Source organism: Leptonychotes weddellii, chromosome 15, assembly GCF_054177405.1.
Source record: "Leptonychotes weddellii isolate Sample4059 chromosome 15, ASM5417740v2, whole genome shotgun sequence".
NCBI classification, from domain to species: Eukaryota; Metazoa; Chordata; class Mammalia; order Carnivora; family Phocidae; genus Leptonychotes; species Leptonychotes weddellii.
Window position 1 is genome coordinate 43,060,648 of NC_138383.1, and position 22,151 is coordinate 43,082,798.

Below are 22,151 nucleotides of genomic sequence, written 5' to 3' on the forward strand. Positions count from 1 at the left end.
GGTGAGTAAGTCCAGCAGAGCAGGTCATGGTATTTCTGTGCAAACCGAGCGCCCCCTTCCTAGAAATGGAAGGGAGGTCAACACAGAGTATTGGAAACCCACCTGATTTGCGTTCTCTACACTTGCTGTGTAGTGGAAAATTGGGGATAACTTGGTTATGTGCACAGTGATGTGTACCTAGGCAAGCCTTTTTTTTTTTTGTAACTGTGGCTAAAATACGCATAACACAAAACGTACCATCTTAACCATGTTGAAGTGTACCAGATGAGCTTTTCGTCATAATATTTGTGTCTTCTCTAAGCCTCCCACTTTACCTTTTGTGTAAAGAAGCTGTTGTTTTAATTGACAAGCTAAATCCTGGTGCTCAAACCACAGTAGCTATTGCCCTGAAGTAAACAGTTCCTTGTCAGTGCCCCCTCCCCCTTTGCCCCCACCGGGCACCTGTCTACCGGGATGATTCTATTTACTATACTAAAAAAGGATTACACGGTAAAAACTGCTTTGCTTTCAGGCTAGCCTTGCCAGCATTGAGGTCATCAGAAGCTGCCAAAATGGGATTAATGCACTGTTTTTGTTGTTCTCTTTAGTGATGTAAGCACTGTTTTTCCTCTCCTCTTCCAAGCTCATTAGCCTCACTCCCCGCTTCACGCCCCATAATTGGCGGCTCTTAGCCGTACAAGTATTGTTTTCTTCCATCACTACTTATGGTGTCATAGGAGGTGACTGTGGGCTCAGCCTGGTCACAGAGGCCTGTCGTGTGGCATTGAGCAAGTCACCCCATCCTCTGAGTGCCCGTTGCCTCTGTCAATACAAACCAGACGCTATGGAGATTTTCTCCCATTCTGTGCTCTTCTGGTCCTTGAGGAACTATCATCCGGAGGATTCAGCCTGTTTCGTTAACCTGTTTTGACTCCTACTAAAACAGCAGAGAGGAGCCTTCAAAGAATTTATGTTTGCTTATTTTTAGCAAGCCAGACCCTATGACTGGAGTGGCTTTTTTTTTTCTTGTAAAATCGTTACCGTTCTTGGTACCCAGGTTTTTGTCTGCTGCCACCTCTGACTTGAAAATCCCATTGGGCATCTTCCTGCCAGCTCTCTGTCTCTCTCAGATGCCCATCAACTAAAACAAAGTGCTTTACTTGGGAACAGGGCTGGCTCTGTGGGGGTGTGACCTGTGCAGGGTGCTTAGAAGGGCTTTGGCTCAAGACTCTGGAGGTGCCATCTTGAAATTCTTAATAATTTTTGAACGAGGGGCTAATTTGGCATTTGTGTCTACGAATTATGTAATCGGTCTCCTGCCTGGAGAATCCTTTCTAGAAAAGGCCATGTCCCTATGTGCATTTTTATTCCTTAATTCAGAAACTCTCTATATTTATTACATATTTGTACTTAGAAAGAAAATGAGAATTCTTTTGTACTTGAGAAGAAAGTGTGGTGACCATTCAAATTTCTCTTCTTCAGGAATGGGTGATTATGTTGTTCTTCACACAGATCTCCTAAAGGGAAGGGGTGAGGACCTGAAACCGGACCCTTATCTCCGGAAGAGTCCCTCCCTGGAGTCTCTGAGCAGACCCCCTTCTCTGGGCTTCGGGAACACGAGGCTGCTGAGCGCCTCCACCGGGGGCTTGAAACCACAGAGCAAACTCAGGTATCACATTTTACACAGTGAGACATCACTGGGCAGATGACCTTGTAGTCTTCCTTCTGTTTTACCCCCTGTGGTCAATTTACTTGTATGTGTATTTCCTGAGTGAAATCAGACACAGTACCTGCCTTCAACAAGGGAGGAGGGCCCTGGACAGCAGGACTGTGCAAAGCGAAAGAAGGTCTATAAAAACAGAAATACACGCAGACTCTTGCGGGGGTTGTTACTTGGGTCAAGAAGTCTGGAGGCGGGGAGGCAACATTTCTGCCAGGGGGCCTGCAGGGGTCCCCGGAGGAGCTCTGCACAACATTCAGGGGACTAGGGGTGGTTTCCTTTGGTTAGACTAGCCTGGGGGCTTCAGGAGGGGAGGGGCCCTGGCAGACACACCATCAGCTGCCGGTATCTGCTGGGGAGGTGGGTAGGTGCTCAGGATATCACGGCTGGAAAGGCGGGTTGGAGTCCCCTTGCGAATGGTCTTCATTGCCACGGTTAGAGGTTTGTACTCATTTTGGTAAAGCAGTGGGGAACCAGTAAGTTTGCAGGATTTGGATTTGGATTTGAGTAGTGGTCCAGGAAACAGTGGCATATAGGAAGGATTGGAGGGGCATTTTGAAGTCAGCGTCGAAAGAGCACATTAGCAGTGATGTGAGAGGTAGAGTAGGGGCGAGAAGGGACAGAGACTGCCAGGGCGGCCATCAGAGGCCTGGCGTGGCTCCCACCTCTGCCACTTCCTCCCTCTTCAGTGCCCCTGCTCCCCCAGACCCCAACAAGCCACCTCCAGCCACTTCCCACCCTCCCCTCGCCCACTGCTTCTCCACGTGGAGTCCATCTTCGAAAACACGGAGCGCATCCCGTGCAGACCTTCTCAGAAACCTCCTGTGACTTGTCATGCACCCTTCCACCCACGCTCCTTGTTCTGCTCCCTCCGTTCTGCGCGGCTTAGCCCCACCCAGCTCACCTGCCACTTTTATTCTCAGCCTTTGCAGCTAACACGAGCATTTGCCACCACTCGCAGGGTCCTGGCCTGAATCGTCTCCTTCCTGTCCTTTCACACTCCTGAGTGCTTCCCCTGCAAAGTCAAACCTTCCCATGCCTGGGTGGCTCAGTCGGTTAAGCGTCTGCCTTCAGCTCAGGTCACGATCCCAGGGTCCTGGGATCGAGCCCTCATCGGGCTCCCTGCTCAGTGGGGAGTCTGCTTCTCCCTCTGCCTCTGCCCCTCCTCCCCACTCGTGCTTTCTCTCACTCTCTCTCTCCGAATAAATAAATAAAATCTTAAAAAAAAAAAAGTCAAACCTTCCACGAGGTGGTAGCAAGCCCCCCGGGTGGCATCAACAGCCCCTTTCTCTGCCTTCCATGTCTTATGCTGAATCGGGTATTTAATGCACTGTTGCATCGTGTGTGTGCCTCTGTCCCCATTTATTTAGGCTGTACTTTAGTACACAGTAAATATTTCGACTCACGCTTTGATCTCTTCCCCGGCCCCCTGGGCCATGCTCCACACATAGCATTGCATCCAGCCAGTGCGTTGGAATGGGTAGATGGATGAATATACAAAACTAGCCACTTTGGGAGTAATAGCTACTTAACAACCATTCTAACTACCATTATGAGTATTGTAAAAGGATTTTATGAAAGTCTCAGTAAGTTCAGCTCTTGTCATATCTTTGGGCGTAGCTTATATTTGGACCCAAATAGATGAAGTCATATCTTTCAGAGATTTAACTTAAAGCCCCAGATACTACATATTAGCCTTGTTTATGCACAGGAGATTTAAGTGATCAAAACTAGTTTTAAGGACCAGAATTAGTGCTATCCTGAAACTGCTCTTTTCTTTATGCCAGAAATGCGTACAAAAAGGCTATGTGTGTATTAATATGCAATTTATATTACACCCTTCATCATGAAAGATTAAATTGGTGGAGATTAATGTGTTATTTTATTTTTGTATTCACGTCATTGAGACAAACAAATGACAGGATAGAAATCACTTGTTTTGGAAGTTCTCATCCTATTATTATTAATTTGGAGAGCGCATCGTATCTTTTTAACCTTATTTTTTAAAGAAACCTGTTCAGTTAGTGTTTTGGGCATCCACGGATACAGAAACTCTTTTCCAAACCTTCATTTCAGTCTTCCCTAGTTTGTCAGACCTAGAAATTCAGTTCTAAGTGATGAAGTAACAAACACAGGCAAAGTTACTGTAACTTCATAGTTAACAGCGACTCTGACCACAGAAACTCTCATGGACTTAAGTTGACAAATATGCCAGGTGCAAGGGACAATAGCCATCAAATTACAAAAGAAAAATTTTAATGCAGTTATGACGTTTTCTTAAAAATCTCTCTACCTTAATTCAGATTGCTGAGGTCTGGAATCATCCCATTACTCCTTAATAAAAATATTTTAAAGTGGGGCGCCTGGGTGGTTCAGTTGGTTGAGCGACTGCCTTTGGCTCAGGTCATGATCCTGGAGTCCCGGGATCGAGTCCCCCATCGGGCTCCCTGCTCAGCGAGGAGCCTGCTTCTCCCTCTGACCCTCCCCCCTCTCATGTACTCTCTCTCATTCTCACTCTCTCAAATAAATAAATAAATCTTAAAAATATATATATATTTTAAAGTATTTTGGGGCGCCTGGGTGGCTCAGTCGTTAAGCGTCTGCCTTCGGCTCAGGTCATGATCCCAGGGTCCTGGGATCGAGCCCCGCATCGGGCTTCCTGCTCCGCAGGAAGCCTGCTTCTCCCTCTCACACTCCCCTTGCTTGTGTTCTCTCTCTCGCTGTGTCTCTCTCTGTCAAATAAATAAATAAAAAATCTTAAAAAAAAAAAAAAAGTATTTTTATTAAGGGGTGCCTGGGTGGCTCAGTTGGTTAAGCGGCTGCCTTTGGCTCGGGCCGTGATCCCAGGGTCCTGGGAGCCTGCTTCTGCATCTGCCCCTCCCCCCACTTATCCTCGCTCTCTCTCTCTCAAATAAATAAAATCTTTTTTAAAAAAGTATTTTTATTAAGTATCAGAATGATACAAAATAATAACAATAAAATATGTGTAAGGCATAAAGAACAACAGTGCAGCTGGATATCAACCTTCCAGTTTAAGGAAAAGAGAATTATTATTACCATTGAAATTTCATATCGTGAAACATAATGAAATGTATCACTGATATGACTGATTTGGTTGTTTCTCTTGAGTCTCCCTGGATAGACCTAGACTTTCACTTTTCTAATCTAGTTATTTATTTCATATATACTTGAGGGTCCTAAACATTAGCATCTTCTCTTTCCTCTGTGCTCTTCTTTCTAACCAGCGTGGAAAGAAGAGACCCGCTGGCTGCCTTGGCCCGGGAATATGGCGGCTCCAAGCGCAATGCTCTCCTGAAATGGTGCCAGAAGAAAACAGAAGGCTACGCGGTAAGTGACAGCGTCGGCCAACCTCCAGCCAGCCCTGGGCAGCAGCAGTCCTGTGCCCGTATTGGTCCTGTGCATGCATATGTTGGCGTATAATTGTTGTCCTTCTGTGCTCCTAGGGAGGGCTGCCAGTGGTGGTAGGGTTTGCTGTGGTCCCCAGACGAAGAGGCAAGTGGGACTGAAAGCCAGTCCACCCAACAAACCATGTACCTGAATGCAGGTCTGCATCTCCTGCAGGAAGGGCCAGCTTTTTCTTTGCTCAGAGGAGCTGTGAACTCCGCAAGCATTGAGCCCAGCAGGCTGCTTCAGTCCAGGGAAGGCAGCTTTTGCCGAACCACCTTCCCGAAGAGGGTGCCTTTCCCTAATTGACACAAAGGCCCCACATAGGTGGCCCTTCAAAAGTTTCCTGTTACTTTAGAGCTGTTTGCATTTAAAGTATCAGTTTATCAGGACAGTATTCGTCTTCTGGGAAGGTTACACGAGGAAGTAGTACTTGATAGAAGTGTAAGCTTTGTTATTATGAAGTATCATCTAGAAAGATAAAAATTCATCAAATATAAATTATAGTTTTATGGATTGTAATGAAGTGAAAACCCAGGCCGTCACTACTCCCATCCAGAAATAGAGCATTGTCGGGGCACCTGGGTGGCTCAGTTGGTTAAGCGACTGCCATCGGCTCAGGTCATGATCCTGGAGTCCCTGGATCGAGTCCCGCATCGGGCTCCCTGCTCGGCAGGGAGTCTGCTTCTCCCTCTGACCCTCCCGACCCTCCCCCCTCTCATGCTCTCTCTCTCTCAGTCTCTCTCTAATAAATAAATAAATAAAATCTTTAAAAAAAAAAGAAATAGAGCATTGTCAATTTCCCCAAACCTTCCGTGTGACTTTTTGATCCTACCCCCTTCCCACTCCCAAAGACAACTGTTGTCCTCAATTCTTTTCCTCGTGGTTTTCCACAAAAAGCAGGCATCCCGGAATGCTCTGTTAGTTTTGCCTGCACTGGAACTTTCCATATATGCAATCAAAAACTGTCCTATCTGCATCCAGCTTTCTCCTACGGTGTGAAGTTATCAAGGCTTATCCAGTTCGTTCATTTTCTAACCCCTTTGGAACCTATTATGTGATCACACCTATTATCTATTTACCCCTTCCATTCTTGCTGGACAGATGAGTTATTTCCAGGTCGGGGCTCTAGTTACATGGTGCTGGTACGTTCTTGTGCGTGTCTCTCGGAACACGGGTGTGCTCATTCTTTCTGGATCTACACCTAGAAATGGAATTACTGGGCCATCGGGTGTGCCTATATTCAAGCACGGTAGATAGTGCCAAACAGATTTCTGAAACAGTTGTACAGTTTACCTCCCCCCAGCAAGTGAGGAGAGATCATTTCTCTGCATTTTCACTGAGAGCACCAGTCTTGGTACTCCCAGTCTTGGGATAAGTGTGTAGTGGTATCTCATTGTGGTTGGGATCTGCACTTCTCTGCTGGCTGATGAGGCCGAGAACTTTTCCACATGCTAACTGGACATCTGGGTAATCTCTTTGGGGATGTGCCCTCCCTGTCTCTTGCCCATCTTAAAATCAGATTGTCTGTCTTTCCCCTCTTGCTTTCAGGAGCTCTTGGTATATTCTGGGTACCAGTCCTTTGTCAGATAGAAGTATTGCAAATATCTGCTCCCAGGGTGGCTTGAATTTTTGCTTTTTTGTGGAACAAAGTCTTTCATTTTAATGAAGTCTCATTTATCCGTCTTTTTCCGGTGGTTAGTGCTTTTTGCGTCCTGTTTCAGAAATCTTTGTCTGCTCCAAGGACACAAAAATGTTCTCCGGTGTTTTCTTCTGTAAGGTGGACTGTGTTCCCTTTCCCATTAAATAGCCACCCTCTTTAAAATTGCCATCTCCAGTGTGCCTGACTGGCTCAGTCGGGGGAGCATGTGACTCTTGATCATGGGGTCATGAGTTCGAGCCCCACTCTGGGTGCAGAGATTACTTAAGTAAATAAGTAAATAAATAAATAAATTTTAAATATTAAAAATAAAATAAAATTGCCATCTCCTCCCTTCTCCCCACTCAGACCCTGCATTCCCATACGTTTACCCCACTTTTCTAAAGATTCTGAAGATTCTGGCACCCCAGCACTCCTTCCCCAACCTTAAGCTTTGAGGGGGGGCGGGGACAGAGAAAGAAAGAACCGAGCAAGAAAACAAGGCCTCGGCCAGGAGCAGCCCTGATACTTGAGAAGCAGCAGGGCTGGGATTATCTTTGTAATAGCAGGAGTGAAGGGTCTTAAAATCAGATTCTACCCAAGAATAGAAGTGTTTTGTGTCTTTGACATTACCTTTTTTTTTTTCCCGGTTCCTGCTAAAAAAGAAAAAAATTAATCGGGTTAATGGCCCGTAAGAGAGACTCCCAGAGGACGAGCTTTGTTTCTGATGCATTGTTTTCTCCTTTAGCTGCTCTGTGCGCTCTCTGCTTCAGCCCACTCTGAGGGTCGAAACCACCCCATAAAGGCAGGCCACCCCAACAAGGGCATCCCTCGGCTCAATCCCACCACCCTGAAATCATGACCTGAGCTGAAATCAAGAGTCAGACACCCCCCACGCTCCTGAGGAAATGGAAAAGCTTAAGGAGTGGGGGAGAGAAAGCTGATTCTGGGAGGCTTTAGGGTAAGGGAAGTAGGAGTGGTCACAGAAAACTGAAGCTCAGAAAGGCCAGGAACAAGGTCTTGACCATGGCTGAGCCACACGTGGTCATGGACACTTGACTGAGCTGTCATTTCCCCACCTTGCAGAAATGGATCAAGGCAAGTGCAAGATGGACAGGAAAAGACAATTAAAATTTCCAGAAGGAATTGGCCCTTTGCCATGTAGTGTTATTATAATTAGATTGCAGGGAGGGATTACACAATCAGCTATTTCCCATCATCAGAGTGAGAATTATATTTCCTGCTGTAGTGTTTTTTGTTTTGTTTTGTTTTATTTTGTGAACATCTTGAACTAGTTTTCAAAGCATTTTACACTTGATGAAACCCAAAACTCATTCTGCCTGAAGGGTATTTTTCATTCGTTGTTAAATCTCTGTAAATTTAGAGGGAAACATAAATCATATGTGTCTAATTTATTTACTCCTCACAAAATATCCTCTGTCTAGACCTGTTTGTCTGAGACGCCTCCTAAGCCTTCTGAAGCTTGTTCTCTCCGACCCAGGAAACCAAAAATAAATTGTAGAAAACTCAGACAGCTCAGTTAAAAAAAAAAAAAAAAAAAGCCGGTAGCCATGTGCATTTTCACTTGAAAGAACTTTCTTTTTAGCCCACCAAAGTATAGCATGATAGGTTCTGTCAAAACTCTCCATATATTAATTCGGTGAATTTTTATGGAGGGGCCTGTTTGGTGCCACGTTATATTTTAGGTTCTGGGAAATCAGCAGTGAACGAAGCAGGCAGAATCTCCGCTCTCGTGGAGCTTCCATCTTCACGGGGACTAGACGATTCAAATTAAAAAGTAAAATACGTGCTATATTAGAGTGTACTGTGGAGAAAAGTTGGGGTGGGAGGCTTAGGAGTGCTGGGTGTGTGAACACCACTGTCATACGAAGGTCAGGGAGGTGACATTTGAGCAGCGGCTCACCTTCCCTGAGGAAGGGAAAGCAGACTTGCCTCTTCTCATCAGGGTTTATCCCACGCCAGGTACTAAGCTTGGAAGGTCGGAATGAGGACATCATCACTTTAGCAACCGCATCAGTTGGAATTTAAGTAACATGGGGTGGCAGCTCTGAAAACGTAGAACAGTGGGTCAGACCCACTGCTGAGCCCCAGGTTCAGCTTTGGGTGTCTTGAGGTAGCCCCAGGACTGAGATCCAGGAACACGAACACGCACTCACTCCAGAGTGAGGCCCGCACTGGGCTTGAAGTGGCTCTCAGCAAAGAGGAGACCTTTCTAGACATTCTACTCAACTCACATTTCCTTGGATTTTTTTTTTTTAAGTCAGGCTTCCAGGAAGGCCTTGCAAATTACTCTCAGTCTGCAGGCTGCCTGTTAACTATATCCCGAGCCAAGGTTAGATCGGACCCATGGAACCCTGCGTCTCCCTTTTTAAATTTGCCTTTAATTCCTTCTTTGGGGTTATGACAGAAATTTGCATCTCTCATGTAATTACCAGAAAGGGTTCTCAAGGGGGCCAGGAGGCAAGATGGTGGATGTGATAGGCAGAATTCTAAGAATGACCCCCAGTAACCCTCACCCTTAAATAATCTCCTCCTTACATATGGCAAAAGGGAGATGATCTGGGTAGAGCTAACACATGAACCCTTTAAAAGCCGGAGTTTCCTCTGAAGCATCATAAGGACTCAGTGCACCATTGGTGGGCTTGAAGGTGAAGGGGGCCCATCAGGAGCCGAGAGAGGTCCCTGGCTGATAACCAGCAAGGAAACCAGGACTGTCTAGCACTAAGGCCTTGGGAGTGCTGAAGTCCTACCAATACCCAGAAAACACTATGGGGGGGGCGCCCCGCAGTTGTGAAGTCAACCAGTTTGGCGCTGGGGTGTCCTCTGTCATTTCTCTTCCTGTCCTGAAGCCCTCAGACCTCAGTGAGACTAAGGATGATCAGCGTGCTTGGCCTTCTGCCCTCCCTTCGCTGAGGGACCTGGCCTGGGACGCACTCTGATGAGTGGGTGGAATTCAGCTGTAAATCTCTGCAGAGTCCTTGTCCCTCCCAAGAAGGGTGATGAGGCGCAGCCACCCCACATGTCTGCAGGTGGCCCCTTGGCTCTGTTTCTAGGACCCTGCCATGCCCTGGTCACTGTGGTTAACACCGGTGATTTATTTGGTGGAGGGCGTAGGTAGGGATTACCTACATCTCATCTATCTCTCCAAAGCTAGAATCCATAACTTTTAGCATGTTTTAACTGGCTGAGTTTTAAGGTTTTAATGGCCTCAGATTTCAGGTGTCAAAGCATTAGAGTAGTGTTATAGTAGGAAGAAATATGTGAAGTGATATTTAAGTTCCCTCCTATAGGAAATATAATTTGAAAATAGTTTGGCTAGAAATGGCCAGTTATTTGTATTGCTTTTGAAGTCACTGGTATAGTTTTCTTTTGCTGTGTAACGAAGTCCCAGGTTCAGTGACTTCAAACGCCTGTTTGTGAGCTCACAGTACTTAGAGGTCAGAAGTCCAGCACAGTGTAGCTTGAAATCAGGTGTCAGCTGAGCCATGTTCTCACCTGGAGGCTCTGAGGAAGAATCCACCTGGTGTCTTTCAGGCTGGTGACAGGTTCCCTGCGGTTGTAAGACGGAGGCTCCCGTTTTCTTGCCAGATGTCAGCCAGGATCACGCCCAGCAACTGGAGGCCGCTCAGGTTCTTTCCGTGTGGCCCCCTCCATCTTCAGTCACCAGTGGCCATCACATCCCGCTCATGTTGATGCTTTGGATCTCTGACTTCTGCCTCTTGCTTGAGTAAATTCTGCTTTAAATAAGGCCTCGGGGCGCCCGAGTGGCTCAGTTGGTTAAGCGGCTGCCTTCAGCTCAGGTCATGATCTCAGAATCCTGAGATGGAGCCCCACAGCAGGCTCCCTGCTCAGTGGGGAGCCTGATTCTCTCTCTGCCTTCCGCTGCCCTTGCTTGTGCTCTCTCTCTCTCTCAAATAAAATCCTTAAAAAAAATTTTTTTTAAATAAATAAATAAAGCCTCATGTGATAAGGTTAGGCCCACCCAGAGGCTCTCCCTGTTTTAGGGCCAGTTCATTAGCAAGCTTAATTCCGTCTGTCAAATCCTTTTGCCACGTGACATAACATGATCAAGGGATCAAGGAGGACACACCAGGGCGTAGAGCGCATGGGGGTGTCTTAGAATGCTGCTGCCCAGGGATCATTCTCACGGCTGCTTGCACATCAGAATGACTTAGAGGTCAGAAGTCTGGCGTGATGTAGCTTGAGATCAGGTATCAGTTGAGCGATCTCAGGAATTACAATCTCCCGAGCAGGGATCCTGGGCCTCGGTCCTTCTGATGTGCAGGCAGCCTTGAGAACCTCGGATCTAAAAGTCTCACCTCCATTGAAGAAAACCCTTTCGGTTCTGGATCTCAACTTGCCAAAAGCCTGTGTGTTGTAAAAAATCAGAAGCACCAACAGACGTGAACCACGGGAACACTAATGTCCTGAAAAAGACGTCATCGGTTTATCATCCAGGAAAAGTAAATAATCTGACCCTGAAGAAGAAACTGTGGGATTCTCTCTGTTACCTTGTGATCCCAGCCACCCCACCCTTTTAGTTTTCTGTTGCTGTGACTTAGTACAACATTAGCGGCCAAAACGACACCCATTTATTATTAGCTCACCACTTTGTGGGTCAGAATCCCTGGTGAGCTCAGCTGGGCTCTTCCCTGGAGGCCCTGGGCCAGAACCAGCTTCTCTAAGCTTAAAGTTCACTCAGGGTGTTGGCAGAACTCATCCTTTTAAATTTGCTCTGGGACCTTGACTGAATCACCGGTGTTAACCACAGTGACCAGGGCACGGCAGGGCCCTAGGAACACAGCCAAGGGGCCACCTGCAGACATGTGGGGTGGCTGCGCCTCATCACCCTTCTTGGGAGGGACAAGGACTCTGCAGAGATTTACAGCTGAATTCCACCCACTCATCAGAGTGCGTCCCAGGCCAGGTCCCTCAGCGAAGGGAGGGCAGAAGGCCAAGCACGCTGACCATCCTTAGCCTCGCTGAGGTCTGAGGGCTTCAGGACAGGAAGAGAAATGACAGAGGACACCCCAGCGCCAAACTGGTTGACTTCACAACTGCGGGGTGCCCACCATAGTGTTTTCTGGTTATTGGTAGGACCTCAGCACTCCCAAAGAAGCCTTAGTGCTAGAAAGTTCCCCTTGGCCCACAGACACCATGGAGAACAAGCTTTCATAGTTGGATTTGGATTTGCCAGAGGCATTGCTATTTCAAACTCTATAAGACCTAATGATTCTGAAATTTTCTGACAAACGAGAAAAATCCACACCACACATGTAGAGAGAGAGAGAGAGAGCGTGCAGTGGGTTATTTATCTCAAGTCTCTCGAGTTCATTTCTTGCTTAAGTGAACCTCCTGATAAAGTATTCTGTACGTTGATAAGTATCTTGTAACCTCTCTCAAAAGCTTTGTTGCCAAAGTATGCTTCTTAGTAAAAGGCTTATTAATTCCTGAGAGATTAAACCAGAAGCTTTTGGTGAATAGTTGAATAGTTCAGGGAGCTCCTTCCGCCTTCTCAGGAAACTGAAAGAAATAACATTTCTGACAGTAACAGGAGCTCCATGGGTTTAAACTCAAATAAGACCTTTGCCCAGGTTTCTAGTGTTTTTCTTCACGATGCTTCTCTAGTCACTGGCATATAAATATCCTCTAGTTATCTCTACCTTATGTTTACTAAGACAATTTAAGTAAGGCAGTTCAGTAAGAAAATCTAGTTGTCAGCAACACTGTTTATTCCCCAATCATCCCATCGCGTAGCGTTGTGATTCAGATTTTATCTTTTAATTTTAACGGAAGCTGGATCAAAGTTGGAGGGGCTTCACATTTTACTTCACGAGCCCTGAGACCAGAGGAGTGAGGTGCCAAGCACCTTAGAAGGACCTTAGAAGCCATGTGGCATCAGCCTGAGGAGCCGTGTGGCATCAGGCTGAGGAGCAGTGTGGCATTAGGCTGAAGAGCCGTGTGGCGTCAGGCTGAAGAGCCGTGTGACATACAGGAGAAGGTTCCTGGCAGTTTCTGGGAGAGCATCGTGGGACACCTCCGACGATGACCCAGGACAGTCAGTCAGTGAATATTGATCAAGGGATGATCAGACTAGTTTTAGTCCAAGGTTGGGGTGTGGGGGTCACCAAACTGAGTTTACAAAAACGTGCATATTCTCAGCAAATATATATTGAACACCTGCTGGATACTGTGCTCAGCAACCAGGTCTAGACAGACAGCAAAGTGGGGCAGCCCACAAAGAAAGAGAAGAGAAGGGCCAGGGGAACAGGCCCAAGGACCGCGTGGAGCAGGACAGTGCAGGGTGACCGGGGGGCACCATAGATCGGGAAGGGCTGTCCGAGGATGATGGGTCCCCTCAGCCCAGAATGACAGGAAGAGCCAGCCCTGTTGAGATGAGGTAGAAGGAATCCCAGGCAGAGGGAACCGTGAGTGAAAGCAGTTGGGGCAGAAGGCGGGACGGAGGGCAGGCTGGGCATGATGACGGTGGGCAAGGTACAGGGTGGGTCGGGACCAGACTGGAGAATGGATCATGGGTTCATTCCCAGTGGAAATGGGGCTCAAGGCTTCTGGGCGGGAGTTTAAGCACGAAAGGAGGGATGGTAGCTTGGCCTTTGCCGTGCCCCAGAGGAGAGTAGCTGGTGACACCTGAAGTCATGCATACCTTTGCCCTGGGTGTTCCCTTGCATCCCTGCCAGGTCTCCAAGGGCCTTAGTGATCATCTTGTCTTCCCGGAGCTTTGAATACCTTCCCTTCATGGCTGCAGGGCCTTGAGCTCAATATGGCGAACTCCATGTAAATTAAAAAAAATTTTAAGCACTTAACTATGCATGATAGTTATAAAGAGCCAAAAAAAAATTTTTTTTTAATTTTTTTTTAGAGCGAGCGGGAGGGAGGGGCAGAGTGAAAGAGAATCTTATTTTTTTTAAGTTTTTATTTTTTTTATACGAGAGAGAGAGAGAGCATGATCAGGGGGAGAGGCAGAGGGGGAAGCAGACTCCCCACTGAGCAGGGAGCCTGATGCGGGGCTCGATCCCAGGACTCCAAGATCATGACCTGAACCAAAGGCAGACGCTTAACCAACTGAGCCATCCAGGCGCCCTAAATAGCCACAAAGTATTAATTTATTATTTTAATAATTATTAATTATTTAAAATTATTTTAAAATTTTTAAGCAAAGCGTTGTTCATTCTCACTTGTAATCAAAGAAATACAAATCAAAGAAGGAGATGTCATTTCTTTGCTCACCATATCAAAAATTTTTTTTAAGTGATGAGCTGGGCAAAATGAGAATCCTGTTCTACCATTGGTGGGAGTGTAGGTGAATCCCGCCTTTTGGGAGGGAAATGTAGCAATTGTATCAGGAATCTCAAAATCAGTGTGTCCTTTAACACAGAAATTATGTTTCTAGTTATTTATTTCAAGGAGATAATTATGGATGACTGTGAAAATATAATTTCAAGCAAGTTTATTATAGTTTTATTTATTTAAAATCATTTTGCAAGAACTGGAAGTGATACAAATTTCCAACAAGATATGAATCAAATAAATTATGATATAATGTGTACAATGGAATATTATAAAGCCTTTAAAAATCATGCTTTGGGCAAATATATTTAAAGGTGCTGGAAAAAATGTGCACACTATGTTAAGTCAAAAGTCAGATTCTAAAACAGTCTGTATAGTATGATTCCAATTCTATAAAAAGAAATTTATATAAATGTTATACAAACGTTAGCAGTGATTATCTCTAGCTAAATACTGAAATTTAGTCATGCTTTCCTGTAGTATTTCATTTTCTACAATAAGCATGTAAATTTTTAACAAAAAAAATTATTTTTAAAATTACATCTTTTTTTAAAAAAAAGATTTTATGTATTTATTTGAGAGAGAGAGAGAGTGCGCAGGAGCAGGGGGGAGGGGCAGAGGGAGAGGGAGAAGCAGACTCCCCACGGAGCAGAGAGCCCCACATGGGGCTCAATCCCAGGCCTTCGAGATCATGACCTGGGCCAAAGGCAGATGCTTAACCGACTGAGCCACCCAGGTGCCCCTAAAATTGCATCTTTTTAAAGAAAGAAGCCAGATGCAAAAAATCACATATTCTTTTTTTTTTTTTGAAGATTTTATTTGTTTATTTGAGAGAGAGAATGAGATAGAGAGAGCACGAGAGGGAAGAGGGCAGAGGGAGAAGCAGACTCCCTGCCGAGCAGGGAGCCCGATGCGGGACTCGATCCCAGGACTCCAGGATCATGACCTGAGCCGAAGGCAGTTGCTTAACCAACTGAGCCACCGAGGTGCCCAAAAAATCACATATTCTATGATTCTACGGATATGGATTGTCCAGAGTAGTCAGATTCACAGAGTCAGAAAGCAGATTAGTGGTTGCCAGGGGCTAGGGGCATGGGCTTCCTTTTGGGGCTGATGAAAATGTTCCGAGATTAGATCGTGGTAGTAGTTGCACAACCTTGTGAATCTACTAAAAGCTACTGGATTGTACATTTCAAAAAGTTAACTTTATAGTATGTGAATTATATCTCAATGAAGATATTATTTATTTTTTAAAACAACGGTAGGAAGGGCGCCTGGGTGGCTCAGTTGGTTGGGCGACTGCCTTCGGCTCAGGTCATGATCCCGGAGTCCCGGGATCGAGTCCCGCATCGGGCTCCCTGCTCAGCAGGGAGTCTGCTTCTCCCTCTGATCTCCCCTCTCTCATGCTCCCTCTCTCTCAAATAAATAAATAAAATCTTTAAAAAAAAAAAACGGTAGGAAGAGCTTACATGGGGCATCAGGGAGATGACAGATATGGGCTAAGTAGGGGGGTAGGAAACTGGAATTTAAATTTTAAATCTTATCAAATAGAACTTTAAAAAACATAGCTGTGGGGGTGCCTGGGTGGCTCAGTCGGTTAAGCGTCTGCCTTCGGCTCATGAGGGTCATGATCCCAGGGTCCTGGGATCAAGCCCCGCATCGGGCTCCCTGCTCAGCGGGGAGCCTGCTCCCTCTCTCTCTGCTGCTCCCCCTGCTTGTGCTCTATCCCTCTCTCTCTCAAATAAATAATAAAATCTTAAAAAAAAAATTTTTTTTTTAAACATAGCTGTGTAACTACCTTGTATATTAAAAACTAATTGAAATGAAACAGTAGGGCGCCTGGGTGGCTCAGTTGGTTAAGCGACTACCTTCGGCTCAGGTCATGATCCTGGAGTCCCGGGATCGAGTCCCGCATCGGGCTCCCTGCTCGGCAGGGAGTCTGCTTCTCCCTCTGACCCTCCTCCCTCTCGTGCTCTCTGTCTCTCATTCTCTCTGTCTCAAATAAATAAATAAATAAAATCTTTAAAAAAAAAAAAAAAAAACTAATTGAAATGAAACAGTAAAACAGATGAACAAGGTATTGGTACTCTAATTTTTATTTATTTTTTTTTTAAGATTTTTTTATGTATTCATTCAAGACCCAGAGATACAGAGAGAGAGAGAGCATGAGCAGGGGGAGAGGCAGAGGGAGAGGCAGAGGGAGATGGAGAAGCAGGCTCCCTGCTGAGCCAAGAGCCCTATGCAGGGCTTGATCCCAGGACCCTGGGATCATGACCTGAGCCGAAGGCAGATGCTCAACCACCTAAGCCACCCAGGCACCCCTGTACTCTTAATTTTTATTTGGGAGGTGGGATTCACAGGTATTCACTTTATTGTTATGATTCATAACCCAAATTTATTCTTTGCATCAAACATACATTATGACAGGGGGCACCTGGGTGGCTCAGTCAGTTAAGCATCTGCCTTCGGCTCAGGTCATGATCTCAGGGTCCTGGGATTGAGCCCCAAATCGGGCTCCCTGATCAGCAGGGAGTCTACTTCTCCCTCACTATGCCTCTTCCCCAGCTTGTGTGCGCTCTCGTGTTCTCTCTCTCTCTCTCTCCCTCTCCCCCCTCTCACTCTCTCTCTCAAATAAATAAAATCTTTTTTAAAAAAAAGGAAAGAAAAAGAAAAATGGCACTTTTCCAAGTGATGTCCTTTCCAATGTCCTTTCCGTGAATTGCACATGCTATAACTCAGAATTTTCTCTTGGCCTGGCCCCGTCTTATTTTTTAAGACAGTTAAAGCGAACACTTTGGGGGCGCCTGGGTGGCTCAGTCATTAAGCGTCTGCCTTCAGCTCAGGTCGTGATTCCAGAGTCCTGGGATCGAGCCCCACGTCTGGCTCCTGGCTCAACAGGAAGCCTGCTTCTCCCTCTGCCTCTCCCCCTGCTCGTGCTCTCTCTCTCTCTCTGTATCTTTGTGTCTCGAATGAATAAATAAAAAATCTTTAAAAAAAAGAAAATAGGGCGCCTGGGTGGCTCAGTTGGTTAAGCGACTGCCTTCGGCTCAGGTCATGATCCTGGAGTCCCTGGATCGAGTCCCGCATCGGGCTTCCTGCTCGGCAGGGAATCTGCTTCGTCCTCTGACCCTATCCCCTCTCAGGTGCTCTCTCTCTCTCAAATAAATAAATAAAATCTTTAAAAAAATTAAAAAATAAAAAAAAGTGAACACTTTGTATTCACAAAGCTTTTGTCATTTGAAATAATAATAGTGTGGATCTGATCCTGTAACAGTAGATTTAAGCCTCAACTCAGATCAGTGTTCAGCCAACGATGGCCTAGGGGCCAAATCGAGCCCACCACGTGTTCTTATAAGTAAAGTTCTATTGGAACACAGTTACAGTCATCCCTAGACATATTGCCTTAGGTCTTTTGAGCTACAACTGCAGGGTTGAGTCATTACAGTAGAGCCTTTTTGGCTGTATGACCTACAAACCAAAATTATTTACCATCTGGCCCTTGCCGGAAAAAGTTGGCAGACCCCTCCCTGAGATACAGATATATTCAAGTATCTTCTGTTACTCAAATCGTATGTGGTTCTTGCATTTCAGATAGCAAGAAGCAAGTGTTAGGAGAGCGAGAGACTGACTTCAAAACCTATCTGAGTCTCTGCAGTTTCAGATTTGTGTTGCGAGACTTGGGCTAGCAAGGGCTAACTGTGGTATCAGGGAGGCAGACAGACCTCTTTGAACCTGTTTTGAGCCCATGAGCTGGGAGCTATATATTCTTCTCTCTTAGAGAAAAAAAGCAGTCTTTGTGTTGTCCAAAACAAATCTTATTTTGCATCGGGAAAGAACACCCACGTTGCGCGCAACTTCTGTTTTTCTGTCTCTGAGTTCCCACAGACAAGTGCTGGCATATGCTCGACCAGTAGCAGGCAGCCTGTGGAATCTCAGGCCACGTAGAGCTCTCTTGGTTGTTTTCTTTTGTGGGACAGGTCTCTGGAGGTCCACGTGCACAATTCAAAGAACATACAGTGCTTTGATTTATTTATTGTCCTTTTCCTGACTTCATTATAAAGATAGATTCTCAACGGAAGATGAATGTCATCATGAGGCCTTTTCTCAGCCGGGGTCTCTGCATCTGCAACTGTGTGTGAGACACAATGGTTTGTTGAAGACGTTTTAAACGGCACCAGGCATTGTCTTACAACCTGAGGCAACAGTAGAATCTGTTTGGAAAATAAAGATGAAGGGCCTTATTTCCCAGGTTGTGGGAAATACATTCATACTTTCAACTCCCGGCAATCCATATTTCTAGGGGTTTCAGCTCAGGGGCCAGCATGATGCCTAGATGCTCCCCTTCCTACTCTCAGTTGTGTGTGTCTGCCCAGATAGAGGAAATCGTGAGTAATAAAAATTATTTTGTGAACGAAAGTATCAAAGGGTGTTGCAGAGATCCCCGTGATGGGGAGTAGATGGGGAGGGACTTGTCCCAGCTTCATGGATGGGGATCAAAAGGAAGCAGCTGTGACCCCCCCCTCCCCCCAATCACTGCTGACTGGTGACAGGGAGGACACCCAGCCGAAGCCGGGCCAGTTAGCCTCTCCCCAGGAGTTTGGAACCAGAACTGAGAGCAAGATTACTCTGATGCAGAGCTCCATGTTTTTGCCAACGGAACAGGCCTGCCTATAGGCTGCGCCTACAAAGGCTGCTTATGAGGTTGGCCCTGAACTGGTAACTTGGATTTGGGGAGACTTCTCACCATTCCCAGAACTGATAGGAGAGGCTCAGAAACCACTGTGGTTTCTGCTGAACCCCTGCCTTCCTGCTGGGAGTGGCGTTCTGGAATGTGCTAGGCAGGGGGCGCCTACGTGACCAGCCCCCTGCAAAAACCCAGGGTCAGGTCCCTAGTGAGCTTCCTTGGTAGACAGCACTGCATTCGTATTATCACAAGTCATTGCTGGGGAATTAAGTTTACCGGAAGAGGACTCTTAGAGGCTTGCCCCCGGTCTCTTCTAGACTTGACCTCATGTGGCTTTTCGCCTTGCTGATTTTGCTTTGTAGACTTTCACGACCATAAGTCCTTGAATCGCAGTAAATCCGGGAATGCCTGTGTGTGTGGCCACACGTGAGTGTCGTGACTCCTCCTGCCAGTCTGATCCTGAGATGCAGGTGGTCCAGGAGACCCCTCTCAGGGCCACCCTGACCAGGAAAGATGTGGGGGAAAGCCTCTGTAGGGACAGAAAATGCAGGGGGAGAAGGCCAGGTAATAAAACAGATGGGACACCTTCCTGTCTCCTGATTCCAGACAGCCCCTTGTCAGGGCTCAGTAGCAGCCTCCTTTCGGATATCCTTAGTTGCTATGAAACAATAAAATCCTTAGAACAGATTTCCGCTTTTCTTCAATTAGTTCCTGTTGGGTTTTGTGGCTTAAGGATCAAAAGGATCATAACTGATTATACAAAGAGTCATACAAAAGGACCATAACTGATCTTCTCTTTGGGTGCTCTCTGAATCTTTACACTAAGCATTTGTTCCTTTTATTATTAGAAATAAGTGGTGTTCTTTGGTTTATTCCTTACTTGTATCTTTTCAGTTAAAAAAAATCCTAATTCTTGGGGGGGAAATGAAATGTTATATTGTGTACAAACAGTGGCATAATTCCTACCCTGTTGCTCACTCCTGCTCTCTAAAAGTATCATTTTTAATAACAGTTTGATATTTTTCTTTAAATCAAGGTTTCTCAGCCTTGGTACTGTTGATATGTGAGGCCAGACAGTTCTCTGTCATGGGGCTGTCCTGTGCATTGTAGGATTTTCGCTGTACCCTTGGCTTCCACCCACAAGATGCCATTACACTCTCCCGGTTGAGACAGTCAAAAATGTCTCCCGACGTTGACAGATGTCCCCCACCAGGGGGGGAGGGGAGAGATCACCCCTGGTTAAGAACCACTGCCTTGAACATAATATACAAATACATATCTTTAAACTTCACAAAAATAGAATCATACATTGTTAGGCGATGTGTTTGCAGTTGCAGTTGATATATTGTGTTCATCCTTCTGTGAGTTCACCTACAGCTATTTTATTATTTGTAGCTCCTGCATGGATTTTCATTGTAGGCATAAGCAATACTTTATCTAGTGGCCTGTTTTTTTTAAAAAAAGATTTTATTTATTTATTTGAGAGAGAGCACAAACGGGGAGCAGCAGAGGGAAAGGGAGAAGCAGACTGCTTCTCTGAGCAGGGAGCCCCACGCGGGGCTCGATCTCAGGGCCCCGGGATCACGACCTGAGCCGAAGGCAGACGCGTAATCGGCTGAGCCACCCAGGCGTCCTTCTAGTGGCCTGTTGATGGACCTTCCAGTTGCTTGCCACTTTCCATTGGAATTTCTTCCACACACTGTGTGGCCACACACACAGGCTCTTTGTTATAGACCTCTGAATCCACTCCAGCTGCTTTAAACAGAAAGGAATTTATTCAGTAAGGGAGACAGCTTACAGAATTGTTAGGAGTATTAAAGAAACATACGCTAGATGGGGCGCCTGGGTAGCTCAGTCAGTTAAGTGTCTGACTCCTGGTTTCAGCTCAGGTCCTGATCTCATAGGGTTGTGAGATCAGGCCCCACATTGGGCTCCGTGCTCAGTGGGGAGTCCGCTGGAAATTCTCTCTCTCTCTCCCTCTGTCCCTGCCCCCACCTGCTCACACGCTCTCTCTCTAAAATAATAAATAAATCTTAAAAAAGAAAGGAAGGGAGGGAGGGAGGGAGGAAGGAAGGAAGAAAGAAAGAAAAGCTCCCAACGTCTACATATCAGAACTGGCCTGCCAAGGAGGCGGCCTTCGTGATCAGGAAGATGCACAATCAGGAACCTGCTACCAGAGTTGTTGGCTCCAGAATCAAAGCACCTCTCCTGTAGGCTGGACCAGCAAAGTGGATGCCCCGACCATGCCTCTTCCTCCAGGTGACCCAGTTCTGAGTCCATTGCGTGCAAGGGCCTGTGACTGACAGATCCTAAATCACATCCTGAACGCGAGCTGCAAGGGTGTCTCGCAAATGGCACTTTCCAACTTTCTGACTCCTAGAGGGGGTTAGAAGATGGTTGATTAAAGCAATCCACAACATCTGTCTTATCACCCGCCCTTAGAAATAGTACCATGAGGGCATCAGAGAAATGGGGGACTAAGGAAATCCATGACTCCCTCCCTCTACAAAAGCAACAAGTAAGGTGGCAAAAACCGTCAGAACCAGCCTTTTCATAACCCTGGAATCTAATCAAAAACTTGTGACAAGCAGGGGAACACATAACAAAGCAGGGGAGAAGCTACAGAGATCTCTGTGCCATCTTAACCTCCCCCCCATACCATCCTCAGCTTCCCAGCTCAGCAATAGCCTTATGGATGGCGGCCAGCATTCCTTGCACAACTTGCTAGCAGTACCACGGCCCTTGTTCTCGGGGACCTCTAGGGGTGTGTTTTGACCTGTCTGATGATTCCCTAAAGGATCGGCTCAAGGGCTTGCCTTTGTTTTGCTGCCCTCGCTAGGGAAGAGGTGGCTTCTCAGGCAGCATTTTTCTTTTCTTTTCTTTTTTTTTTTAAAGATTTTATTTATTTATTTGAGACAGAGAGAATGAGAGAGTGAGAGCACATGAGAGGGGGGAGGGTCAGAGGCAGAAGCAGGCTCCCCGCCGAGCAGGGAGCCCGACGCGGGACTCGATCCCAGGACCCTGGGATCATGACCTGAGCCGAAGGCAGTCGCTTAACCAACTGAGCCACCCAGGCGCCCCTACAGTTTCTTTTTTTAAAGATTTTATTTATTTATTTGAGAGAGAGGATGAGAGGAGAGAGAGAGCACAAGAGGGAGGAGCGGGAGAGGGAGAAGCAGACTCCCCGCCCAGCAGGGAGCCCGATGCGGGACTCGATCCCGGGACTCCAGGATCATGACCTGAGCCGAAGGCAGTCGCCCAACCAACTGAGCCACCCAGGCGCCCCAGAATTTGGTGGTTTTGTTTTTTGTTTGTTTTTTTTAATTTGTTTTTGATCTTTATCATTCCTAGGTCTGTTTATTACACTTGTATATATCAGTAAACAATATACAATG

General features: G+C 46.3%; 1 protein-coding gene across 1 annotated transcript in view; it reads left to right on the forward strand.

The window, feature by feature from the left end:
• LOC102744764 (cytospin-B) overlaps positions 1 to 22,151 on the forward strand; it is a 75,886-nt gene that overhangs the window by 13,037 nt on the left and 40,698 nt on the right. The window contains exons 4-5 of the mRNA XM_081805940.1: positions 1,150 to 1,648; positions 4,945 to 5,047. Coding sequence (XP_081662066.1) covers positions 1,150 to 1,648; positions 4,945 to 5,047 — 602 coding nt within the window. The remainder of the gene's footprint in view (positions 1 to 1,149; positions 1,649 to 4,944; positions 5,048 to 22,151) is intronic.